This window comes from Diabrotica virgifera, chromosome 5 (genome assembly GCF_917563875.1).
Source record: "Diabrotica virgifera virgifera chromosome 5, PGI_DIABVI_V3a".
Classification (NCBI taxonomy): Eukaryota; Metazoa; Arthropoda; class Insecta; order Coleoptera; family Chrysomelidae; genus Diabrotica; species Diabrotica virgifera.
In genome coordinates, this window is record NC_065447.1 from 250,545,585 (window position 1) to 250,569,048 (window position 23,464).

The window sequence follows — 23,464 nt, forward strand, 5'->3', positions numbered from 1 at the left end:
TGATTCCTTCACTACGTTCAATAAAATTTTTTTATATTTTTATTTCTTCCAATTTATGTCATAAGTTTATCCAAAAATTATTAGATAAAAGCATGTTATTTTAAACCTTAACATACCGAAACATTATCACTGATTACTCTTTTGAAATGACAACAATTTGATATCCGGAAATAAATATTACTAAATCAGATCGCCATTTTTTTTTACCTAACGTTTAACATTTTCAGACATAAATATTTTGTTTTTGCTATATTTATTCCTCCCGGTTCACTATATTTTGTTACGTTTTTAAAATTACATATTGGTAGATTCTGCTTCTTTTATTTTATTTATTTAGTAATATAATTTATCTTGACATATATTCCTTAAGTCTTCAAGTCATTTATTCATGTTAATATACAAAAGTACTTACATAGTACGTCAAAAAATAGTGTACAACTTTGGTTCACAGATATAAAATACAAATAATTAAAATACAAGTATAAAAACACAAGGCATAATATGAAAAAATAATACATACATCAACTAAGACAAACACTTTCTGGGTTCCTAAGAATAAACAAAGTACAATTCACCAATTCACAACCCAGTTCCAAACATTAAAGTTAAAATTTAAAAATTCATCACTGCTGTAAAATGCTTGACTTATGAGAAAATTCTTTAGTTGTTTTCTAAATTGTAAAGTTCAGTAATTTCAGTAGGCAACTTGTTGTAGAATGTTACACCATAAGAGTTTGGTCCGTCTCTACTTCTTTGGAGCCTGGTGTAGGGCAGTATTAAGGCATGCTTATTTCTGGTTTCATATCGGTGTACATCCTCATGTCTTTGATGACAATCTATATTTTGTTTTACATGAACAAGACTCTCCAGAATAAATAGCGAAGGCAGAGTTAGTATGTGCAGTGCAGCAAATGCTTGCCGACATTCTTTCTGATAGGACAGGCCAGCAATTATCCTTACTATTCTTCTCTGAATACGAAAGACATCTTTGGCTCCAGCACTGTGACCCCATGCCAAAATTGCATAGCTATGTGTGAATGACACAGTGCAAAATAGGCCTGTTGTAAAGTGAACTGAGATACACACTCAGAAAGTCTTCTAATCAGAAAAGTTGTAGTTCCTAACTTAGCAACAAAGGACCATGCATGAGCTTTCCAACATAGTCCTGCATCCAAGTAAACTCTCAAAAATTTTATTTGTAAATCTTAGACTACATCCAACAATCTAAAACTGTTCTCCCAGTGCGACAGAGTAAAATGTTTGTAATTAGAATAGGCATCTCTTTCTAATTGGCGGGATTTATTCAATCTGCGGCAGTGGGAAAGTCATGTTGTCAATAAACCCAAGTTGATGAGACGATTAGAAAGAGATGCCTAATACCCTAATTACAAACATTTTTCTCTGTCACACTGGGGAACAGTTTTAGATTCCAGCGCGCGGTATAGGTATTGTATATGTCTATGATAATTATATATTTTAGTGTCATACACCTCAAAAAAAACTAATTACAATTATATATGTGAAACGTGACAAAAACAGATAAAAAAGCCAGCCACCAGAGATTTGCTTATCTCTTATCTAATGATAAAGTAGATCAATATTTTGAAAAAAATTTGAGGTGGCCTAGAATTAGCATTTAATTTTTTGTGATAAATTCTAGGTCTGTAGGCCTTGCTATGGAATTCCTCTAGGCTCAAGTTTAAAGACATTACTTTGATTTCTTGTTAACTAAGAAACTGATGTTTAAGTAGATACTTTAGTAATAGTTTAGCTGATTTCAACCAACAACCATTCTCTAATATATCTGTCTTTTTGTAGAGTGTAATTTTGTGTTTGACCTCACCTCAAAATACGCTTCAATTTCTGAAATAACCTCGTAATTTAATCCAAATCTTTCTTTGGAGCATTGTTTGAGGTCAGCAATAGCAAACTATGATAGGCTAGTAAAGTTACATTGTTTTGGGTCTTTGAACTCTCGGAACCCAGAAGAGATGTTGTTGCCACCTTTCAATAGAAAGGATAAGGGCTTAGAGGCATTCAGGCGTAATCCACGGATGGAAACTTCCAGACCATGTCCGAACCTGCTATGTTTACCATCAGTAGGATACAAATAACATGTCTCTCGACGGTCTAAACCCAAGTCATTTCCCTATTGATAACCAGTTCAACACTTTACAAATTCTGCTTTGCTATGATAGGAAGAACGAAGAGAACATCGAAGGATCAAAGAGCAATGTCGCCATGAACAATCCAGTTATACCTGTGGTAACATTTATGACATCTTGCTTAAAAATATTCACGTCAAGAGGACTGATTTGACCGAGGCTGTGCTTTCGCTGTCCTTTGAATCCTGCACTTTTGCTTTATACTAGATTTGAGATAAGAGAACATCGAAGGATCAAAGAGCAATGTCGCCATGAACAATCCAGTTATACCTGTGGTAACATTTATGACACCTTGCTGAAAAATCTTCACGTCAAGAGGACTGATTTGACCGAGGCTGTGCTTTCGCTGTTCTTTGAATTCTGCACTTTTGCTTTATACTAGATTTGTTTCCTCACTGAGTTGGCTTTAGGACTCATATGCTATTTTTTGACAGTCTGCGTCTGACTGGCGGGACATCGCAACGACAATCGCCACAAAGTAACGTAACGTTACTCCGGTTCAAGAATTTCGTGGCAGTCGCCTTCTCGTAAGTGAGCAAATGTTTCGCTTCACTGAGCAAATAAAGAAACCATGGAAGATACCGCCCCTAAGGCCGTCTGCAAGTTGACACGCTGCTTGATGAGGTGACGCAGGTGAGTCATGGTGAGAAAAAACTGCTGATAACTGGATCACTGCAAATTGAAAGTTGGCGTCTACTGTTCTTAGGTGACGTGTTTCTTTCCTTCAGCGGTTCAGCGTTTGTGGATCTTACTTCCACACACCCTGACAATCTGCGGAATGAAAACTGCGTAGCACAGGATCACGGGCCGTGAAAACTTCCTCACGTCATTCTGCGCGGGAACTTGCGGTATTAGCGTATTAGCACGTATTAGTATTATTTACGTGATTCACAGAAATTCACATTGACTCATCCTGCGTCACCTCACGAAGCTGCCTGCCAAGTTGCGGCCAGCCTTAACTCTGTTTCCAACGACACATAATCCTATTAGTGACACTAAGCTATTGCTTTGTCTTAAAGCCTGGGTTTTCTCGAAAGCGGCACCGACAAGCAGCGACGTAGCACTGCGATGAATTACCTCAGATTACGGTGAAAAATTCAAGGTTCTTCACTGGGGCAATGGAATGTGCAAGCTCAGCAAGCGGTGGCTTCCAACGCATCCTTGGAATCCAACGCTATTATTTTGCATGATACAGTTTTTTATGATGTCAATCATCGCAGTGTTACGATCGGAGGTTGTCGGCACCTCTTTCGAGGAAACCAGCGCTTTAGCATTATTTTTTCCCATTATGATCAAACTTTGTATGTATTCTTGATTGTAATTTTTAGATTACTTTTAAATATATTGAAAACTAAATAAACATTACGAAGTACTCATATAAAGCTATATATTTTATAGTCTCTCTTAAATAAAATATTTAATATTTCCTTGAATTTAGAATCGACCAGATTGGAATTTCTATTTAATATACAACACATTAACGACTAACACTTTAGAAAAATATTGGATCTGTCCAGTATGCAGTGATAAGTCAAATTTTCGTGGCACTCTTCCAAAATTCTATCAGAAAATCATTGTATCTTGGGTGACTATTTGAAAATACTTTTAGCGGGAAATATTTTAAGGATTAATAAGAAATCACGAGTAAATTAATAGGCTATTGATTATATACAAAATAAGATAGCTAAAAGGAACTACAACGTTAACGGGGTTTTATTATTTCATATGGTCAATGGACATCTATATATGAAAAAACCGCGGAGTGCTACCATTTAAAGGGGTGCGTTTTTGAGAAATGGGTGAATTAGTCCCTGGGCACAGGTTACATTAGGGTGAGTTCTATGCACTTTTGGTATAAACATACCTACATAAAAATTGTTCCTGGTTAAATTTCCTATCTAAATATCGCTTTTTAAAGTCAATGATACCTTTTTTTTTAAAAATATATTCAAAAGAAAAAGCACAAAGAAACCCAAAAGAAAGAAATTTTGTTTTTTGTCCCATAACTTTTGTCCACGAGGATATAGGTATAGACATTGCTTTACAGAAAAAAAATCTACATATTTCTTCTTTAAAATGTTGTGTAGTAGAGGTAATTAGGATTTATAGTTTTCGAAATATGATTTTTCAAAGTTCGCCACTCACAGCAATTTTGGGCAATTTTCCTTGTAATTTCGCAAATATTGTTCTGTAACTTTTTTCCACGTAACTTTAGGTATATGAAATGGTACACGTAATAGAAATAGAAATCAATTAGCTTTAAAATGGTCTACTGTCTAACGTTGTACGACTTTTTTTAAGGAGATTATGGTTTTTCAAAGTTTTATACTTTTAACGATTTTTTATAATATAATATAAAAATAAAATTATATTATTATATGATATATTGTATATTATATATTATATTATATAGTATATATAATATAATATTATATTATATAATATAATATAATACCTAATATAAAAAAAATATTATTTTTTACATTTTTTACGATTATTTTTGAAATTTCTCATTATAACTTTTTTTCTTCTACATTTAGGTATATATTATATTATATAATAAAAAAAGCTTATTTTGTTTACTTTAAAATTTTGTATTACAAAAAATTCGAGGATTATTTTTGAATAAGATATTATTTTTCAAAATGTAATAAGTACTTGCAACGATTTTTGATTTTAGGATTATTTTTTAAATTTCTCATTATAACTTTTTTTTTCTTGTACATGAATATACTATATATTGCTGAATAAAGAGGGCTTACTTTATGTTCTTTAAAATGGTGTATCAGCTATATTTAAATAATGGAAACCGAGTGATTCTTTGATATTTTTTTACCTGTATTATTTAAAATTATTTCTTTTACAAAAATTACATAAACATTAGTCTTAGAAAACATCACTTTAGTTAAAATTATTTAAACGTTGACATTTAAAAAATTTCAAAATCAAAGTCCATCTCTTCGTTAGCATTAGCTTCAATATCTTCCTCTGACACCTCAGTTATCTTAGAGTCCCACAATTAGTACCCATGCACATGCACCCTTTGCAGAATATTGAAAAACTAATTCCTATCTTCCTACAACCGCAGTTTTTTGTACATCCTTTGGTACATTTACATGCTATTTTTTCAAGCAAAGCTTGTGGTGCAGGAGCTTTGACAGTAAATATTGGAATTAATCCATATTTTGAAGTTTGCCCGGCCGAGTCAAGTGGATCCAAAGTATTACCTATAAAAAATAAGATTCAATCATGACACACAATCACATAAAAAAGTTATAAGGAGAAATTTAAAAAATAATCCTAAAATCAAAAATCGTTGCAAACTATTACATTTTGAAAAAGCATATCTTATTCAAAAATAATCCTAGAATTTTTTATAATACACCATTTTAAAGTAAACAGAATAAGCTTTCTTTTTTATTATATAATATATACCTAAATGTAGAAGAAAAAAAGTTATAATGGGAAATTTAAAAAATAATCGTAAAAAATATAAAAACTTGTTAAAAGTATAAAATCTTGAAAAAGATAACCTCTTTAAACGAAGTCGTACAACATTATACAGTAGAACATTTTAAAGGTAATTGATTTATATTCCTCTTACATGTACCATTGCATATGCCTAAAGTTGCGTAGAAAAAAGTTACAGAAAAATATTTGCGAAATAACAAGGAAAATTGCCCAAAATTGCTGTGAGTGGCGAACTTTGAAAAATCATATTGCGAAAACTGTAATTCCTAACGACCTCTACTAAGCATCATTTTAAAAAGAAAATATGTAAGTTTTTTTTCTGTGAAGCAATGTCTATACCTATATCCCCGTGGACAAAAGTTATGGGACAAAAAACAAAATTTCTTTCTTTTGGGTTTCTTTGGGCTTTTTCTTTTGAATATATTTTTTTAAAAAAAAGTATCTTTGACTTTAAAAAGTTATATTTAGATAGGAAATTTAACCAGGTACAATTTTTATGTAGACGTGTTTGTACCAAAAGTGCATAGAACTCACCCTAATGTAACCTGTGCCCAGGGACTAATTCACCCATTTCTCAAAAACGCACCCCTTTAAATGGTAGCACTCCGCGGTTTTTTCATATATAGAGATTCATTGACCATATGAAGTAATAAAACCCCGTTAACGTTGTAGTTCCTTTCTATAGTACATAATCAATAGCCTATAAAATCGTTAATGAGTTTTGGAATCCAACTCCTGAAAAAATTGATGACTAACGCCCGGTTTCATAATCGGTTAAAGTGGACTTTAATTTTAAGTTGGTACCTTTATCAATGCTATTCATATGGGTAAATGTCAACGTTTAAGCGAACTTTAGGTAATGTTCACTTTAAGTTGATTATGAAACTGGGCGAAACCCGCTAACCACCCCATTGGTAATGGGATGATTAGTGGGTGCATTCAGCAGACGCAATCGCTGACTAATCGCTTAGTGATTTTCTGCTGAATGCCACATAAATTGTCGATTAGTTATCATTCGATGACTTATCGGTCGCCATTTTAAACATGGGTTTTGAAATATGATTACTTAGCGAATCGAGACTAGATTGACGTATGACGTTACTACGTGTATCGTGTATTTTACATATATTTTAAGACTAATTTTAAGATATCTGTTATCTTAACAAAACAATAATTTAAGTAAATCATGGAAGGCATATAAATCACGCTGATAAAATAAATCAGCAACAAAACAAAAATGGAAAAATGTGACAGTTGTCATAACCTATTTCGTATGTACCATTCAGTATTCAAAGTATACCATTCAGAAGAATCGTTAGCGACTACACATCGCTAAGTAATCGATTAGTCATCACAGTTTTCTGCTGAATGCAGCCATAGTCATCTTCTAACTAAATTAAGGGATAGGGAAAGGTTGTAGTATGTCTCCGATTCTGATTAAATGTATACCTGAACGGACAGTTAATGATACTAAAACTGAGTGTAAAGGGTCAAACTACAAATCTGGAAATGAACAACGAATATGTACTTAAATCTTTGAGCATTATAATTACTTAGTGTCTAAATCTACAATAGAAAGTATGAAAATACATAGTTAGTTCTTGAATAAATGCAGCTCGGAAAGATCATAAGAGTGTTAAATTCTGTCATTTGGCAAAAAGTATAAAGAATGAAGCAAAATTGCACATTTGTGAACCTCACACAGAGAAGCGGAGTTTGCCAATTCAATTGTGGGATAGAAAACAAGTTACAAGTAAAAAAATTGTCTTTAATTTCTGTCTATTTTGTGTCTTCTAACACCCACAAAATGTAAGAAAGTTTTTATATCTTCTGATCTAACTTATCAAATTTTGGATGTCCCTTTGGGGAAAATTGGTTCATTCCTCAATGAGAGCCATTCTAAGCTCTTCACATGATGTTAAAGCAGGTATACGACATTTTACAAGCCATTTAAGAATGCTCCATATATTCCAAATAGGATTAAGGTCTGGACTTTAAGGTGACCAGTCCATTTTTGGAATACCAACATCTTCAAGATATTGTAGTAAGATCCTTGCCGTGTGTATGATCTCACATTATTTTGCATTAGCAGAAAACCGTTGCCAATAATAAACCCAGCATATGGCGATGATACGGCGCGATCCGAAGGATTTTTTTCGCCGATTTATCACCGTTGTAAGAATGTGCTCTTTCCCAAGACAACGCACCGACTCACAGATCGGCACAAAATTACACGAATTGGACTATGAATTGGTTGAACACCCACCGTATTCTCCAGGTCTTGTCGCCAGCGACTTTCCTGTTTTTTCCAAACCTAAAAAATATTGCTGGGAGGACGTTGTTTCGCAACAAACGACGGAAGTCGCCGCTGTAGCTTCGGCCTATTTTGAAAGTACTATCCGGAGGGTATAAGAAACTTGGAAGATCGTCTTATTAAGTGTAAGTCGGCGAACATAGTGGAAGCGGTTTCCGCTTACGGTCAAACCGCGCTGACCCGCTTTTAAAGGTTTTCAAGATGAATGCACGTCTTTAAATGTACACGAACATAGTCAAAGCAGGTTCGAGCGGGCCAACCGCTTTAACCCCCTGACCGCTTTTACTCGAATGAGAATTTAGTTTTTTTCCGCGCGGTTTTAATGTTTTAATGTTTGTACAATGAATAAGGAGGCATCAATCATTAATTGCTGCCGTTTTTGAAAGATCCCCTATTTGGGACACGAGGGAGAACGATATTTCACTTTCTTTCATTTAGGCCATTAAAATGTTACATTTTTTAGGTCCTACCTTGCATTTGTTAGAGGAGTCAATTTGATTTCTTTAATGTGTAGGGTGGATCAGTAGAAGCTTAAGTTTAAGTTTTTGGGGTCGCCACCTTTGTCCCCCGGCCGCCATCTTGGAAATGGGGTGCAAAGGGGTTTCGCGCTATACCTCGTAAACTACAAACCCTACGGAAAATCTAATTAAACGTAAACTGTAGCAAATTAAATTTTCTACAATATTGTTTCTATTACTTTCTATCGTGAAGTGATCAACAAAAGAGATATAAACAAAAATAAGTACAAATTTTTTAACAAGTTTCATTTTGGAGGTTATAACTTTTTTTCAGTTCATTTTAAAATAAAATAACAGTATATCAATTTTGTAGAGGGTTTTTCAGTGAACAATTTCCACTATAAGGTTGTTTAATTCTATTTATTTATATAGGTTTTACAGCGCTCCAAACTTGACCAGATGCTCGAATGCTCATAGGAATACAATAAAAACAAAACGTTAGGCTTACTTATCTATCTATAGATATTTCTTATTCATACAATTTATTATGATTTAACATTTCTATGCTATTATTAATCTATTTTTGACCTTTCTCCCCACTATAAAACTTATAACCCTAAGCATATATAGAAAAGGCCCAAGAAGTTGTTGTGAGGACAAATTCGCCCGTCCAGAAGAAGAATGACGCAATCGCAAAATGCAAAATTCTTAAGAAGAGCGAAAAAACGATTTGTGATATCAAAGTCATAAAGTATGATCAAAATTAGCCATCCACCATACCGTGACCAGGATCTCGAGATATAAGCGTTTTTTGGGGTGTGCCTCTTGTCTATAAAGTAACATAACTTTTTTCCTATTGTATATTTTGACTAAAAATTTTCCAAAAAACTTCTTCATGAATCATATGTTATTTTTGTTGGTTAAAATTATAAATTAAAAAGTTTGTCACTCAAACTTTTTTAAGTAAACATGAAACTAACGGAATATGATGACAAAATGTTTAAAAATTAACAACTCCTTTTATAATGTGTATAAACATTTTGGACAAATTTCATTGTTATCTACGTACTTCAACGATAACACAGTAAAATTTTCAAAAGGAAATATTTCCAGCGACCAAAGATACAGCGAGGTAAATTTGAAAAATCATCAAAATTGATTTTTGTCATTTTTGTATAAAATTTGATTTTTGAATATGTTCCACCAACTTTAGATAAAAATAAACTTCATATTCGGATTCAGCGACCTTAAAAACATAAAAATGACCAAAATTAGTCATTTATCTTAAATTTGATTTTCGTGGTCGGCATAAGGTAATTTTAATTAAAGTATTGTTTTTATTGTATTCCTATGAGAATTACAGAATCTGGTGAAGTTTGGAGCGCTGTAAAACCTAGATAATAAATAAAATTAAACAACTTTATAGTGAAAATTGTTGATGGAAAAATCCTCTACAAAATCGCTATGATGTTATTTTATTGTGAAATGAACGGAAAAAAGTTATAACCTTATAAAAAGTTATATAAAATTGTGTCTTATTTTTGTTTATAACTTTTTTGTTGGTCACTTGACGATAAAAAGTAATAGACGTAAAATTGTAGAAAATTTAATTTGCTACATTTTATGTGTAATTAAATTTTCTGTAGAGTTGCTAGTTTAGGAGATACAGCGCGAAAGCCCTGTGCACCGCTTTTTCCAATATGGCGGCCGGGGGACTAAGAAATGCAAGGTAAATGCAACATTTCAATGGACTAATTATCTTATTTTAAGTTTTGAAATAGATGATGATATTCTCCGTAAATTATTTTTCGCGATTAAGAAAATGTATACCAACTTTTTTTCTTTTCAGTTTAGTCAAAACAGAATCAAAAGCAATCATATCGTCATCAGAAGACGAAATTTTGCTATAAGTTATAGACGCAACCGCAGATTAACCCAACATTAATCTGTGTTGGGTTAATCTGTGACGCAACTGACAAATTTGAACGATTTCTCTCGCTTTTACCCGTCTTCACTGTGTTAACATTCACACGCGCGACAACCGCTCAGATTCGCGCGGTTTGTCCGTAAGCGGAAACCGCTTCCACTATGTGTGACGCCTATCGAGCTAAAAGGGGACTATGTTCCTTGTTTTTTTCTATCAAAGGCTAGTTTTTATATCAACCTACCCTCGTAGATCACGTCAAACAATAGGGAACTTGCATACATTTTTAAATTCGAAAAAAATGTTATAAATCACAACAGAACATAATTTAAAACATGTATCAAAGATAAAAAAAGTTTTGTTTGTCTTTCGTTTGGCCCCTAAAGACGATTAAAAATTCAAATTAAAAATTCAAATTAAAACAGGTGGTCCAAACCGCATAGTGACGTCATATAGTTGTGCATGTACATTCTGCACCAACAAAGTAAACAAAATTGTATATAATTTTAAATTAGACACTATAAACGTCAGTAGAAAATACAGTTATGTAACGTCCCAAGCGTTTTTGATCGTTTGAACTATTTTACATTGGCTAAGGGTTCTTCTAAACCAAGGCCAGAAAACAGAAAAAAATATACAGTAGGAAAAATGAAAGAATACCCATGAACGAACATATAAAACACGCTGTATTTTCCTGTCACCGAGTCACAACGAAAATTTTCCAGTGCAAGTACATGTAATAATTATTGTTACATGTACTTGCACTGGACAATTTTCTTTGTGATACGGTGACAGGAAAATACAGCGTGTTTTATATGTTCGTTCATGGGTATTCTTTCATTTTTCCGACTGTATAGATTTTAAATTATCTTCGTTATAGGGCTTTTCATCGATTGTCATTTGTTTCGAGCTTCTGTCATGTGTCACATAATATTAATAAATCTACGTCATACGTCTTTGGTTTGTATCATTGTAAAATACCAATAACGTATGACGTAGATATATTAATATTATGTGACACATGACAGAAGCTCGAAACAAATGACTGAATGAAAAGCCCTATTATGAGGTTTTACCGCGTGAAAGTTTGGAAATATTATTTTTAAAGGAAACTGAATAATATTACGTAATAAAAAAATGTGTAAGTTCCCTTATAGGTTTGGCATTCGTTTTGACACTGACACTAAGTTTTATAAATATATTTGATAATTTCTATTTCTGATATATTTGAGTGTTTTTAAGATATATTTTTTAAAATGACCGAAGAGGGTTTTTGTAAAGGGCAGTCTGATAACTTACCTATTCGCGGTGTGCAAGTACTTGGAAAGGGAAACGAGAAACGACCGTGCGCGAGTCGCGGAGAAATATTGCATCTATCTTAAATAATTCATATTGTCAATTGAAATTGTCAAATTGACGTATATTTCATACCTTCTGTCATTGACGCAGAAAAATTATATATTGCTCCACAATATTGATATGATATGCAATTATTATATAAAGGTAAATTTAATTAATTGTATTTTGCTTGCAGTACTGCATTTTAATAACTGATTTTATTTACTACATACAATTGTTTACGTTTGCTAAACATAACCTGCATCTTATTTTTTCTTCTTATTATTTTTTTGGACTATGGTCTTGACAATTATCCAGCAACCAGGACTAATATAATTGGCCAATATAATTAAAAGTGCGAATAAAAGTACAGAGCGTAGAAATAGAGGTCGCTTTGCCGAACTTGCACGGTCCCAATAGTTGATATGTGTATGGTGGCTACATATTTTCAAAAGAGTGAAAATTTTTCCGTCGGAGAAGTTCGGGGAGTTAAAGCAGATAAGTAAGTACATATATTATGTATATTATACTCCCATTATACCTACTAATTTTATACTGTGATTTTATTCTGATTATTATTCTCATAAGTATTTAACGATGAAACTTAGTAGGTATTGTCGAAGCGAAGATCGGTGGAATATGCGCGTTTTATCAATGAAATTCGATATTTTTAAGATATTCCAGAAGCCGCTAGAGATAAATTGTTTTAATGACCTATTAATCATTCATAAATACTCAACGGATATTAGTACAGTTAAAATAATTAAGACGATAACCGGACAATATTGATTTAATGAGTAAAATTTAGTTTTTTTTTACTTAATGACAAAAAAGCAAGCCCATTCGCAGAACCCAATTAAAAATTATTTTGCACATCATATTTGAAACATTATTTGGTTGAAAAATCTCATTTTTGTTGGCAAAAAAAATATATTAATTTGTTTGGACTAAATTACAGTTGTGCTTATCTTAAAAAGGATATGTTACTATCAACATTCGCACAGTGTTGCCAAACTGAATTTTGTTATTTTGGGTGTAAATTTTTTCCACGGATCTCCGAGGGTACAATACACACTTCCTATTAAGTATAGTGATCAAAAAATGTCATTACAATATAAATATTTTCCCATATTTCGCGACGATGCTGTGGCCAAATACCCAAGTAGGTGGAGGCCAATAAACTAAAGAAGAAAGAAGAAGAATATACTTACATATAACCCTCCCACATCACTGATATAACCATATAAAAAACTAATGTAAAACTATGTGACGTCACGGGCCGTCTGAACTACTTTAAAATAAAGAAGACTTTAAATTTGTATTTCTAAGTTATTATGAGTTTTTGAAGCGTGAAATTTTGGAAATCTGATTTTTATACAAAACTGAACATTATTATGTAATAAAAAAAAATGTGCAAGTTCCCCATTACCTTTTTATATAGAGCATTGAAAAGTTGTAAATAGACCATTGCGGTTCGCCACAAGAAAATAAACAATAGAAATCTGTAACTATGCGGGAATCGCACCTCTTTTCAATATTCAACAGTCAATTGGTATTCAAACATGAGCGTCGTCCTCGAGTTTAGTTAGTCGGCTTGTAGACCTCTATTTCTATTAATAAGTATAGTAATTACCAACTGAGCTGTAAGTAATATTTTTTTGTAGTCAGTGAAAGGTCAGTATTGCCGAGAAAAAAATCGATAATCGTTTGCGTTCAGTATCTGCACCGTGTGACTCTGATTGTTCTGATAGTTGGTTATTATAAAAAACGCTAGATCATTTATGTTTGAGAGTAAAGGTTGTTAAAAAGATAATATAAAAAATAAACGCTTAGCTGTCACATTCTCTCCTATAATAATGTCTAGTATCTCTGTCTTTTCTATTTTATTTATTGTACTCCAGAGACATGTCAGTTAGTTTATTTTTGTTGGTATTACTCCTGATTTTAGTGCACACATGCAAGACCTAGGGAAATATACACATAGTTGAATTAGAAAACGATATTGAAACAGAAAGTTTCACATATTTAATGGATGGTACAGAAGAACCATTCATCCTATGCCCTGGAGCAATTGGAGCTCAATTAGAGCCCTGGCCCCTAATTTTCAATAAATGTTAATAACTAGTGTCAAAATGAATCTATAACCTTGATATTGCGTGGAAAGTTAAGTCTTATAGTGTTAAAAATGTGTCTTAAATTTCACATCGATTCATCAATTAGTTTTTTTTTTTTTTTTTTTTCCCTGGAAGCCGTCTGTTGTGAACCGGTTGTACTGCAGCCACTTGGCTTATTGTACATCTTCCATTGTTTATGAAACCCATTCCAGAATTCTGGAACCCTGTACCAGCTTGTACAGGTCTAGTGGGTGGGTGCCATATAATTTTGGAGTAATTTCGATGTCTCCGAAAAGTGTTTGCCGCCTCCGATCCAATGCCTCACAGTCATGCAAAATATGGTTGACTGTTTCAGGTTCTCTGTTACAGAGTCTGCAGCTCAAGTCTCCATGAAACAGCCCCATTGTATGCAGGTGACCCTTAACTGGCGCATGTCCAGTGAGGAAACCTGTTATGACTCTGAGCTGATTCCTGCTTGTTTTCAGCAGTAACTCAGCTCTACTAGCACATGTCCGTCCGATATACATCTTGCCATGTGTTTGACCGGGTACACTCTCCCAGTGTGAGTTGTGTTGGCTTCGGATCCAGGCTTTTTTTCGTTCGCGGACGGTGCTTTTTGGCACTCCCACGGCCGGCTCTGGACCCAGGTATTTTGTAGCTGATGCTCTCTTGGCAAGTGCATCAGCTCTTTCATTGCCGTATATGCCCCGATGACCTGGAACCCATACCAGTATAACACTGTTATGTTGTGCCAGTCTATCAAGTTCTTGTCGACATTCCCACACCAGCCTAGAGTTCACCTTAGGGCTTATAAGAGCCCCAATGGCTGCTTGGCTATCTGTGCATATGTTAACCCGCTGCAGTTCGAATGCCCTCAGGTTGTTTTCTCTTGCACACTGCAAGATTGCAAAAATCTCTGTCTGAAATACGGAGGTACATTCTCCCAGTGGAATAGAAATGTTGAAATTTCCACCACTATAGAATATTCCTGCGCCCGAACCGTCTGCAGTTTTAGACCCGTCCGTATACCAGGTGCAACCCTGCAGTCTGGGTCGAGAGTTTCCTCTGTCCCATTCGTCTCGTGGGCAAATGTCCACTTGAAAAGGTACTTCAGGCATATATCTTGATGTCATATGGTCAGAAATCATCATCCATTCGGCATCATTAATTTCATTCGTTATTTTACTATGTCCTGATTTAACTGGTACGTTGCTCAGGTTTTCTCGCAGTCTATAATAGCCCATTCTCGCCTCACCTCTTATTGTTATATGTAAAGGAGGGAGATCCAGTAGTGCCTCCATAGCTGCCGTAGGTGTGCCCCTCATAGCCCCCGTGATCCCGAGACAAGCAAGTCTTTGCACCTTGCTTAATTTGATGATGGCACTTTTTTGCTGCACTTTTGGCCACCATACCACTGATGCATATGTAATTGTGGGTTTTACTACCATGTTATAAGTCCAATATACCATGTCTGGTCTCAAACCCCACATTTTTCCATGAGTACGTCTGGCTACCATTAACGTAGATACCGCTCTCTTCGTTATTCTTTCTATCTGCTGATTCCAAGTAAGTCTTGAGTCTAATATTATCCCGAGATACTTTACTTCACTCACCAGATTTAAATGTATACCATTTAGACTTAGAGGACCCAATTCCTCTGAATTCCTTCTTTTAGTAAATTTCATGATTTTGGACTTTAGAGGACTGATGTTAAGCCCTACATTTGAAGTCCATTCTGTAACTACTGTCAGAGCCTGTTGCATTCGATCTCTGACTGTACCATTAAATTTTCCGTGGGCTAAGATGACTAGGTCATCCGCATAGCCCAGGACGTGATGCCTATCGTTGTCGAGTCTAGCTATCAGGCCATCCATGACCAGATTCCACAATAGAGGAGATAAGACTCCCCCCTGTGGGCAGCCTCTGGCTACCTGAGCTGACACTGTATCCCCTAGCAACGTAGCATATATCACACGGCTTCTCAGCATGCAGTCTATCCATCTACAGCTTGTTTCGTCTATTCCTTTTAGACGGATCGCCCTTGTGATCGCTTCGTAAGAGGTGTTGTCAAATGCTCCCTCAATATCGAGAAATGCACCCAACATCACCTCTTGGTTTTCTAGAACGTACTCCACTCTCTGTACAAGATGGTGCAGTGCCGTTTCTGTGGAGACTCCCGCTCGATATGCATATTGTCCCCGATGTATCGGACTTTCAACCAATACACCATCCCTGATATGCCTATCGAGCAGTTTTTCTAAGGTCTTCAGTACGAATGACATCAGACTTAATGGCCGCAGAGACTTGGCCCTTTCCTGTCCGATTTTGCCAGGTTTGGGTATAAAAGCCACCCTTATCAGCCTCCATGCTTTTGGTATGTACCCCAGCCCTAAACTAGCCTGCAGTATCTTACACAATTTTTTGAAAAGAAGGTCGTTTCCCTTCTGTAGAAGTATTGGATAAATCCCGTCCGGACCCGGTGATTTATATGGCTCGAATGAGTTTATTGCCCATTTGATTTTGTCCTGGTTTATAACTTCTTTTGCCACATGCCAGTTTTCCCTAGAACCATAATTCATGATATCCAGTCCGGTTTGCCATGTGTCTAGTGGTATCAGTTTTGTCTCAGACTCAGGAAAGTGCACCCTGAAAAGCTCTTTCAGGGTGTCTTCACCATTCTGAGTGTATTCACCTGACTCTTTTTGGAGCGAGGGAATACTTATCTGAGGGTCCTTTGAGAGAACTTTATGGAGCCTTGCCATTTCTGAAGTCCCTTCTATCTCTTCACAATGCCTTCTCCACGATTCTCTTTTTGCCCTTCTCAGTTCCTTATTGTAGTCAGTCAGAGCTTTGCGATAATCGCCCCACTCGCCTGACCTTTTGGCGAAATTAAATTTTCGTCTAACCTCTGTCCTTTGATTTGCAAGATTATGATTCCACCAGGGAACTTTCCTGTTGGAATTCCTGACTATCTCCGGACAGTTGTCTTCGAACGCTGACGTGACAATCTCTTGAAATTGTTCGGCAGCCATGTCTAGGTCCAATGTATGCCTTATCTTCCCGTTAATCCTGCCTAAGCTATATTCTATGTCTGCTTGATATGCTTCCCAGTTTGTTTTACGAGGATTACGATAAGTTTCCTTGATAAGCTCATTGCCTGTCATTTCAAAACAAATGTGTCGATGGTCTGAAAAGGACACCTCATCTGACACATGCCAGTTTTTCACAGTTCTAGCCACGTTAGTCGTGGCAACTGTTATATCAATCACCTCCTTCCGTCGTGAAGTCACGAAGGTTGGTTTGTTTCCTACGTTTAATATGTCTAAATTATGTTGCATTATAAACTGTAGTACTGACTCACCTCTTGCATTGGTGTTTGTACTGCCCCATCAATTAGTTTAATCGCAAACAACTTTTTTGCAATAACAGAAAAAAATGAACTTCAGTGATTCTACGGGTAGCATTGCAGAAATATTGCAATTTTTTGGCAGAAATCGCTTTTTGTAGACTCAACTGGCACAGTCCTTAGAAACTTTTACGCCCTCGACAAAAAAAATGCTATCCAAGGAACATCGTAAAGCTCCATTTGCTTTTGCAAGAGAATGGGAGAACTAGACTGGTGCAGATTGGAATAACACGTTGTTCTCGAATAATACCAGATTTAGTTGTAGGGTAACAAAGGAAGGTACATGTGCCTTTAGATGCATATATAAATGATAAATCGAGACCAAGATATTTAAAAGTGAGATTCTTCATGTTAAAGTCAACGCATTCTCGTAACTGATCAAAAACAAATGTTTAAAACATCACCTTAAAATTAAATCGGAAGAAATTGAAGGTTACATTATTTTGCAAAATGATAATTTGCCAAAAAATAGACCCAGAACACCTCTACAGCGAAAATTTAATGTAAACTTTATAGTCCAAGGAAGCAAAAACTATATAAATCAACAGATGCAATAAATGACGTCAAAGTTAGAATAAATAAAATATGGAAAAATATTACAAGCATGTCACAAAATTTATATTTTTCTTTACATCAAGAACTTCCTCCGCCACCTGAATACATATTTAAATATAACCTGCCAAAGCAAGATATTTCTACTATCGTCAGATTAAAAACTCGACACGGGAAATATGAGGCACATCTGCACAAATTAGGAATAATTAATTCATCAGTCTGTTTTTGTGATGTTTCGATTAGAGAGTTAAACCATATTTTCTTGGAATGCAAAATTAACAAGAGATATATAAATCAATTATATTACAATTTACGACAAACACAAGTTCATTTTCCAATTAGTATAGAATATCTACTAAGTTGTCATAAAATGGAAATATTTAAATTACTCATAAACTACTTGAAAGAAACAAATATAATAATTTAAGTGAAATACGTATAAATATAACAAAACTAATAAATTGAGGTAAAAATAAAATAAAAATCTGTGGCTAAGGGACTCGCATCCAAGCCATTTTTTTTCACACATACATACATACAAAAACTATATAACTATTGTGTAGGAGTGTAGGTTGTATTTTATGTGTTGATGAAACACATTGCGGATGCAACAATTTTGCCGTTGCACGCACATAAATTGGAGAATCCCAGAACCCACAGGCCAGGTACTGGGGAATACCTGTATTATAATATAATATCTAAAAATTGGCTGCAAAGCAGTTATTGGCCATTGAAATAAGCAAATAAATATAATATGAAAATATTATAATAAGCTATGAAGAAATAAATAATTAAAAAAATATTTTGGTATTTATTTATGAGAATTTATGAGTGGTGTGGAGCCGTAAATGACCATCTCTAACTAGACTAATGGTCTAAGAGCTAGCAACGTTTTCGAGAAAGTATTTTAAGACGGCTGATTCTTTCATATATTGTGCCCTATGCTTCCTCGAACACTGTACCGGCCATCTGGCTGCTGATACAGGTTGCGTTCATTACTGTGCAGCACACCTGTACAGGTAAATACAAAATCAGGGTGATTGATTAGTGTGATAAAGCTTAGTAGATCCGCTATAGTAATAGATAGCAATAAAAGTTAATAACAAAAATTGTAGCCAACTTTGAGCTTCACATTACAAAATTAGTTAGAATGTTACAGGGTGTTCGATAACATAGTGGCAGACCAAACTTTTGTTTTTTTAAATGGAACACCCCATAGTTTATTTAATATTCGAAATATTTTTAACTTCCATATCACAAAAATATAAAGGTTTGTTATGTTATACAGGGTATTTACAAAGTTATAACCAATGTTCAATGAACATCGTAATAAGTTCAGCTCCCTGTATAAATAAAAATATTTTTAGTTATACAGGGAGCTGAACTTGTTACGATTTTCATAAAAAATTGGCTATAACTTTGTAAATACCCTGTATAACACCCTGTATAAACCTTTATATTTTTGTGATATGGAAGTTAAAAAGATTTCGAATATAAAATAAAATGTAGGGTGTTCCATTTAAAAAAAACATAAGTTTGGTCTGCCACTATGTTATCGAACACCGTAACATTCTAACTAATTTCGTAATGTGAAGCTGAAAGTTGGCTACAATTTTTGTTATTAACTTTTATTGCTATCTATTACTATAGCGGATCTACTGAGCTTTATCACACTCATCAATTACCCTGTAGATATCGTCACTTGAATGCAGAACTATCCTAACTCAAAAAAAATTTTTTTTTCGTTTATTCCTTATAAAGGTAATACATATCGTATATTTTCATGCAGAACAATCTTAAGTTCATAACTTTAAATTTACTAATAGAAATTCTATATAGAACATCATAATCCTAACTAGCAAATCATTATTTTATCAATGCAGAATAATCCTAAGTAAATACAAATACAGTTAGGATTGTTCTGCATTTTCAATAACAATGCGCGCCAACATTATTTTTGTTATCTTCTATTTACATAGGATAATTCAACGGCTATCGGTTAGTCATTTCCATCGTCTTGTTGGATATTCACGTTTGTTCTTTTGCCAAATAGAGTTGCAGTGAGTGTGAATTTTAACAACAATAATGAAACGAGGTAAGTTTTAATAATAAATATGCTTTATTAGTAGTTTTTTATCTATTAAGTGAATCTAATTTTTATCTAATAAGTGAATTAATAAAACTGTGAATCTTGTTTTTAAGATGCTTTTGGTAGAAAGTAGGTACGCATTAAAGGGCTGTGTTTTTATTCTGCCACGTGCTATAAATTGTATATAACTATTAGGCACGTGTTGAATTTCACAATATTTTATGATATATTTGAGAAAATATCGCAGAATTACTAACCACACATACATATTTCGTTATTAAATAATATATAATTCTTTATATTGAACAATGCGTTGCTACAGACGGCAGTTTGGGGATACATTATTATTGGGACAAAAATTGTAAATTTGAACAAGTGAAATAAGGTTTAACGTACGTCCTGGTTTCTGAGTATTTTAATTTGTATCAATTAATTTTAAATGTCTGCAATTAATATGTTCTTGTTATGCTGACTGTAAGCTCATTGTAAATTTGTTGCAGGTGCGTTAATGGTAAAAATGGCCATGTCTATGAATCCAACACAACATGAGAATTCTGGAGAATCAAGTAATGATACGGCAGGTAGTCCCATATCTATAGCTACGGTAGAAAGCCCTTCCACATTGTATACTAACCAGCAGTACTACGGAGATCTAGGTGAATTAAGATGTCTACACTCTCCCGTACACCAAGAACAACAGTATTGCCAGCTCGAGACACCGATAGAACAGCAGTTTTCCCAACATTATAATCAATATTACGACTTACCAATACCTACCTCCATAAGCCTACTAGTACCTGAAGCAGAGCAGTATCGCCAATCTCCGAATAATTGTTTGGGTTATTGTTCACCTCTAGATAACGTCATAGATCTTCAAACATCCATCGAACAACCACGGTTGCAGCAACGTGATGAAGCTAAAGATTCCCATAATCCTACACCTAGCGTTGTAAATTTTGCAACACGTGTCCTTCAAGAGCAGGTCCTTCAGCACCAAGATGATATTACGCGTCCATCCACATCTACCGGTAAGCTTTTACCGACCATCTCACATCAAACTGATGAAAATAGTGACCCATATGCTACAGATGGAAGCTCAGATGTTGATTTTAATCCAAATGATTTTGATTTAGACCAGCAGGATGCCCTAGTGTCTGAGGAAAAAATACCAGATATCACCAAGTCTCGTAAGCGAAAAAGAAACCCAGATAATTGGAGGAGAAATAGAATAAAGAAATTACGAAACTCCGGCAAGGCCTATGTAAATTGGAAGTCTAAACAGGTTTCAGAAAGGATTATGAAACCGCCATGTCCCACAACATGCAGACTTAAATGTCAAACGAAATTTCAGGAAAAACATCGCGTCCAGATTTTTCAAGATTTTTGGAAATTGGGAGATATTAATTATCAGAGAGAATTTGTTTTGCGGAACTTAACTGTGAAGCCTACAAAACACCCCAGAAAAAAGAAGGATGCAGTTGAGCTTCCAGAAGGTGATACTTGTGAAAGTCGTAGAAAGCTGTCGTATTTTTATACTTTTCCACAAGAGAATTGTCCAGTCAACACAATCAAGGTATGTCAAACATTTTTCTTAAATACCCTGGGAATAAGTCATCAAATCGTCAAAACAGTAGTTAAAAAAACTCATCATTCAAATTCAATATCGCCACAAGCAGATTTACGAGGTAAAGTACAATGTAATTCTCGATTGCCAAAACATTTTAAGGATTCAGTACGACATCATATTAAGTCATTTGCTTTGATTGAAAGCCATTATTGCAGAAAAAATAGCACTAAAAAATATTTGCCACCTGACCTCAATATCAGCAAAATGTACCGTTTATATAAAACATATTGCAGTGATAACAATATAAATACCATAGCTTCTTATGCTATATATAGAGAGGTATTTAACAATGAATTTAATTTGGGTTTTTTCATTCCCAAAAAAGACCAGTGCGATTTTTGCAACAAATTGTCTAATTCTTCTCCGTCAGAAAAGGAAGAACTTCGTTCTGCAATGGAAGCTCATCTTAAAAACAAGGACTTATCTAGAGCAAATAAAGAACTAGATAAAGAGAGGGCTAAAACTGATAATTCGTTTTGCATGGCTATATACGACTTACAAAAAACATTGTTATGTCCTAAAGCTGAAGTATCTCTCCTCTACTATAGACGTAAGCTTGCATGTTACAATCTGACTGTGTACGATGCTGCTAACAAACAGGGATACTGCTACATGTGGCCAGAATCGCTAGCATGTAGGGGTGCTTGTGAAATCGGTAGTTGCATATTAAGTTTCATTGACGAAATGGTACGAAATGGAATTAAGGAATTCAGTTTCTATAGTGACAACTGCACTGGACAAAATCGCAATCGATTTATATATTGTCTGTACATGTATTGTGCCGCCAAATATGGTGTTAAAATTACTCACAGTTTTCTAGAAAAGGGACATACACAAAATGAGTGCGACTCCGTACATGGGGTTATCGAAAGAGCTGCAAAAAAAATCCCTATATTTAGTCCACAGCAGTGGTACACATTAGCAAGGACTGCGTGTAAAGTGCGACCTTATAAAATTAAAGAAATGGCTCAGGCGGACTTTTACGATTTAAAGGACCTGTTAGCCAAAACTACAAAAAATTGGGATAAAACTGAACTTGGTTGCAAAGTCATATTTAATAATTTGAAAGTTATTATGGTTGACCCAAAATGCCCAAACCAACTTAACGTTAAATATAGTTTTGAAGAAGATTTTATAAAAATTAATACTCTGGAATTGAAAAGGAGCCACCAAAAGTTAGACTCATTAGAGACCTATCAACTTAGAATGTTAAGAAGCTCACCAGTTCCAATTCCTGCCGCGAAATATAAAGACTTATTATTTTTGTGTGAAAACAAGGTTATACCTACGGAATACCATAACTTTTTCACTAATCTTCAAGCTAGTAACATTCCCGAACAGGAAACTGACGAAGATTAATTTAATATGTTAGTTTAATAATTTGACCATTTCATAGTATTCTTTGGTATTTTGATTTTGAGTTGTAAATCTTTAATAAAAATTAAAAAGTTTTAAATTTTACCGATTTTGTTTTTATTTGTATCCTATGTTAATCTTAAATTTATTCTAAGCTTGAAATGTATTAATGCAGAAGTAGCTTATGTACCAAACATCGCACTTACAATAGTTCTGCAGTAGAATTTATAAGTCAGTAGTATCCTAAGTCACACTTTTTATAAAAAAATTATCATTAATCCGTCTCATTCCTAATAACACATTTAAAAGGTTCCTAATATACTATACTGAGATAATTTCACCATTTAACCAAATACTGTTTAAATTATGACACATTGAAACATTAAAATCGCTCTCCTGTAAAATATCTTAAATGTGAGTTAAGCTAGTTCTGCATTCAGGTGACGATATATTGAATTTAAATTATTTTAGGACGAACAATTTTTTTGTCATTATGTACTTTTTAAACCACAGAAATGTCTGGAAATTATAGTTCATATTTCTAATAACGTTTAAAAAGTAATGACAAAAAAAATTTTCGTCTTACAATAATTTTAAATTCAATAATATTGAATTTAAAATTATTGTAAGACGAAAATTTTTTTGTC

General features: G+C 34.2%; 2 protein-coding genes and 1 long non-coding RNA gene across 7 annotated transcripts in view; all 3 read left to right on the forward strand.

Moving 5' to 3' along the window:
- Positions 1–23,464, forward strand: part of LOC126884820 (ankyrin repeat domain-containing protein 17-like) — a 247,095-nt gene that overhangs the window by 18,117 nt on the left and 205,514 nt on the right. The window lies entirely within an intron of this gene.
- The window catches only part of LOC126884824 (uncharacterized), a 67,352-nt gene that overhangs the window by 14,803 nt on the left and 29,085 nt on the right, over positions 1–23,464 (forward strand). The window lies entirely within an intron of this gene.
- Positions 19,438–22,922, forward strand: LOC126884821 (uncharacterized). Its single transcript, XM_050651079.1, has 2 exons — positions 19,438–19,840; positions 20,335–22,922. The coding sequence occupies exons 1-2, from the start codon at positions 19,831–19,833 to the stop codon at positions 22,818–22,820; spliced, it is 2,496 nt and encodes an 831-aa protein (XP_050507036.1). The 5' UTR covers positions 19,438–19,830; the 3' UTR covers positions 22,821–22,922.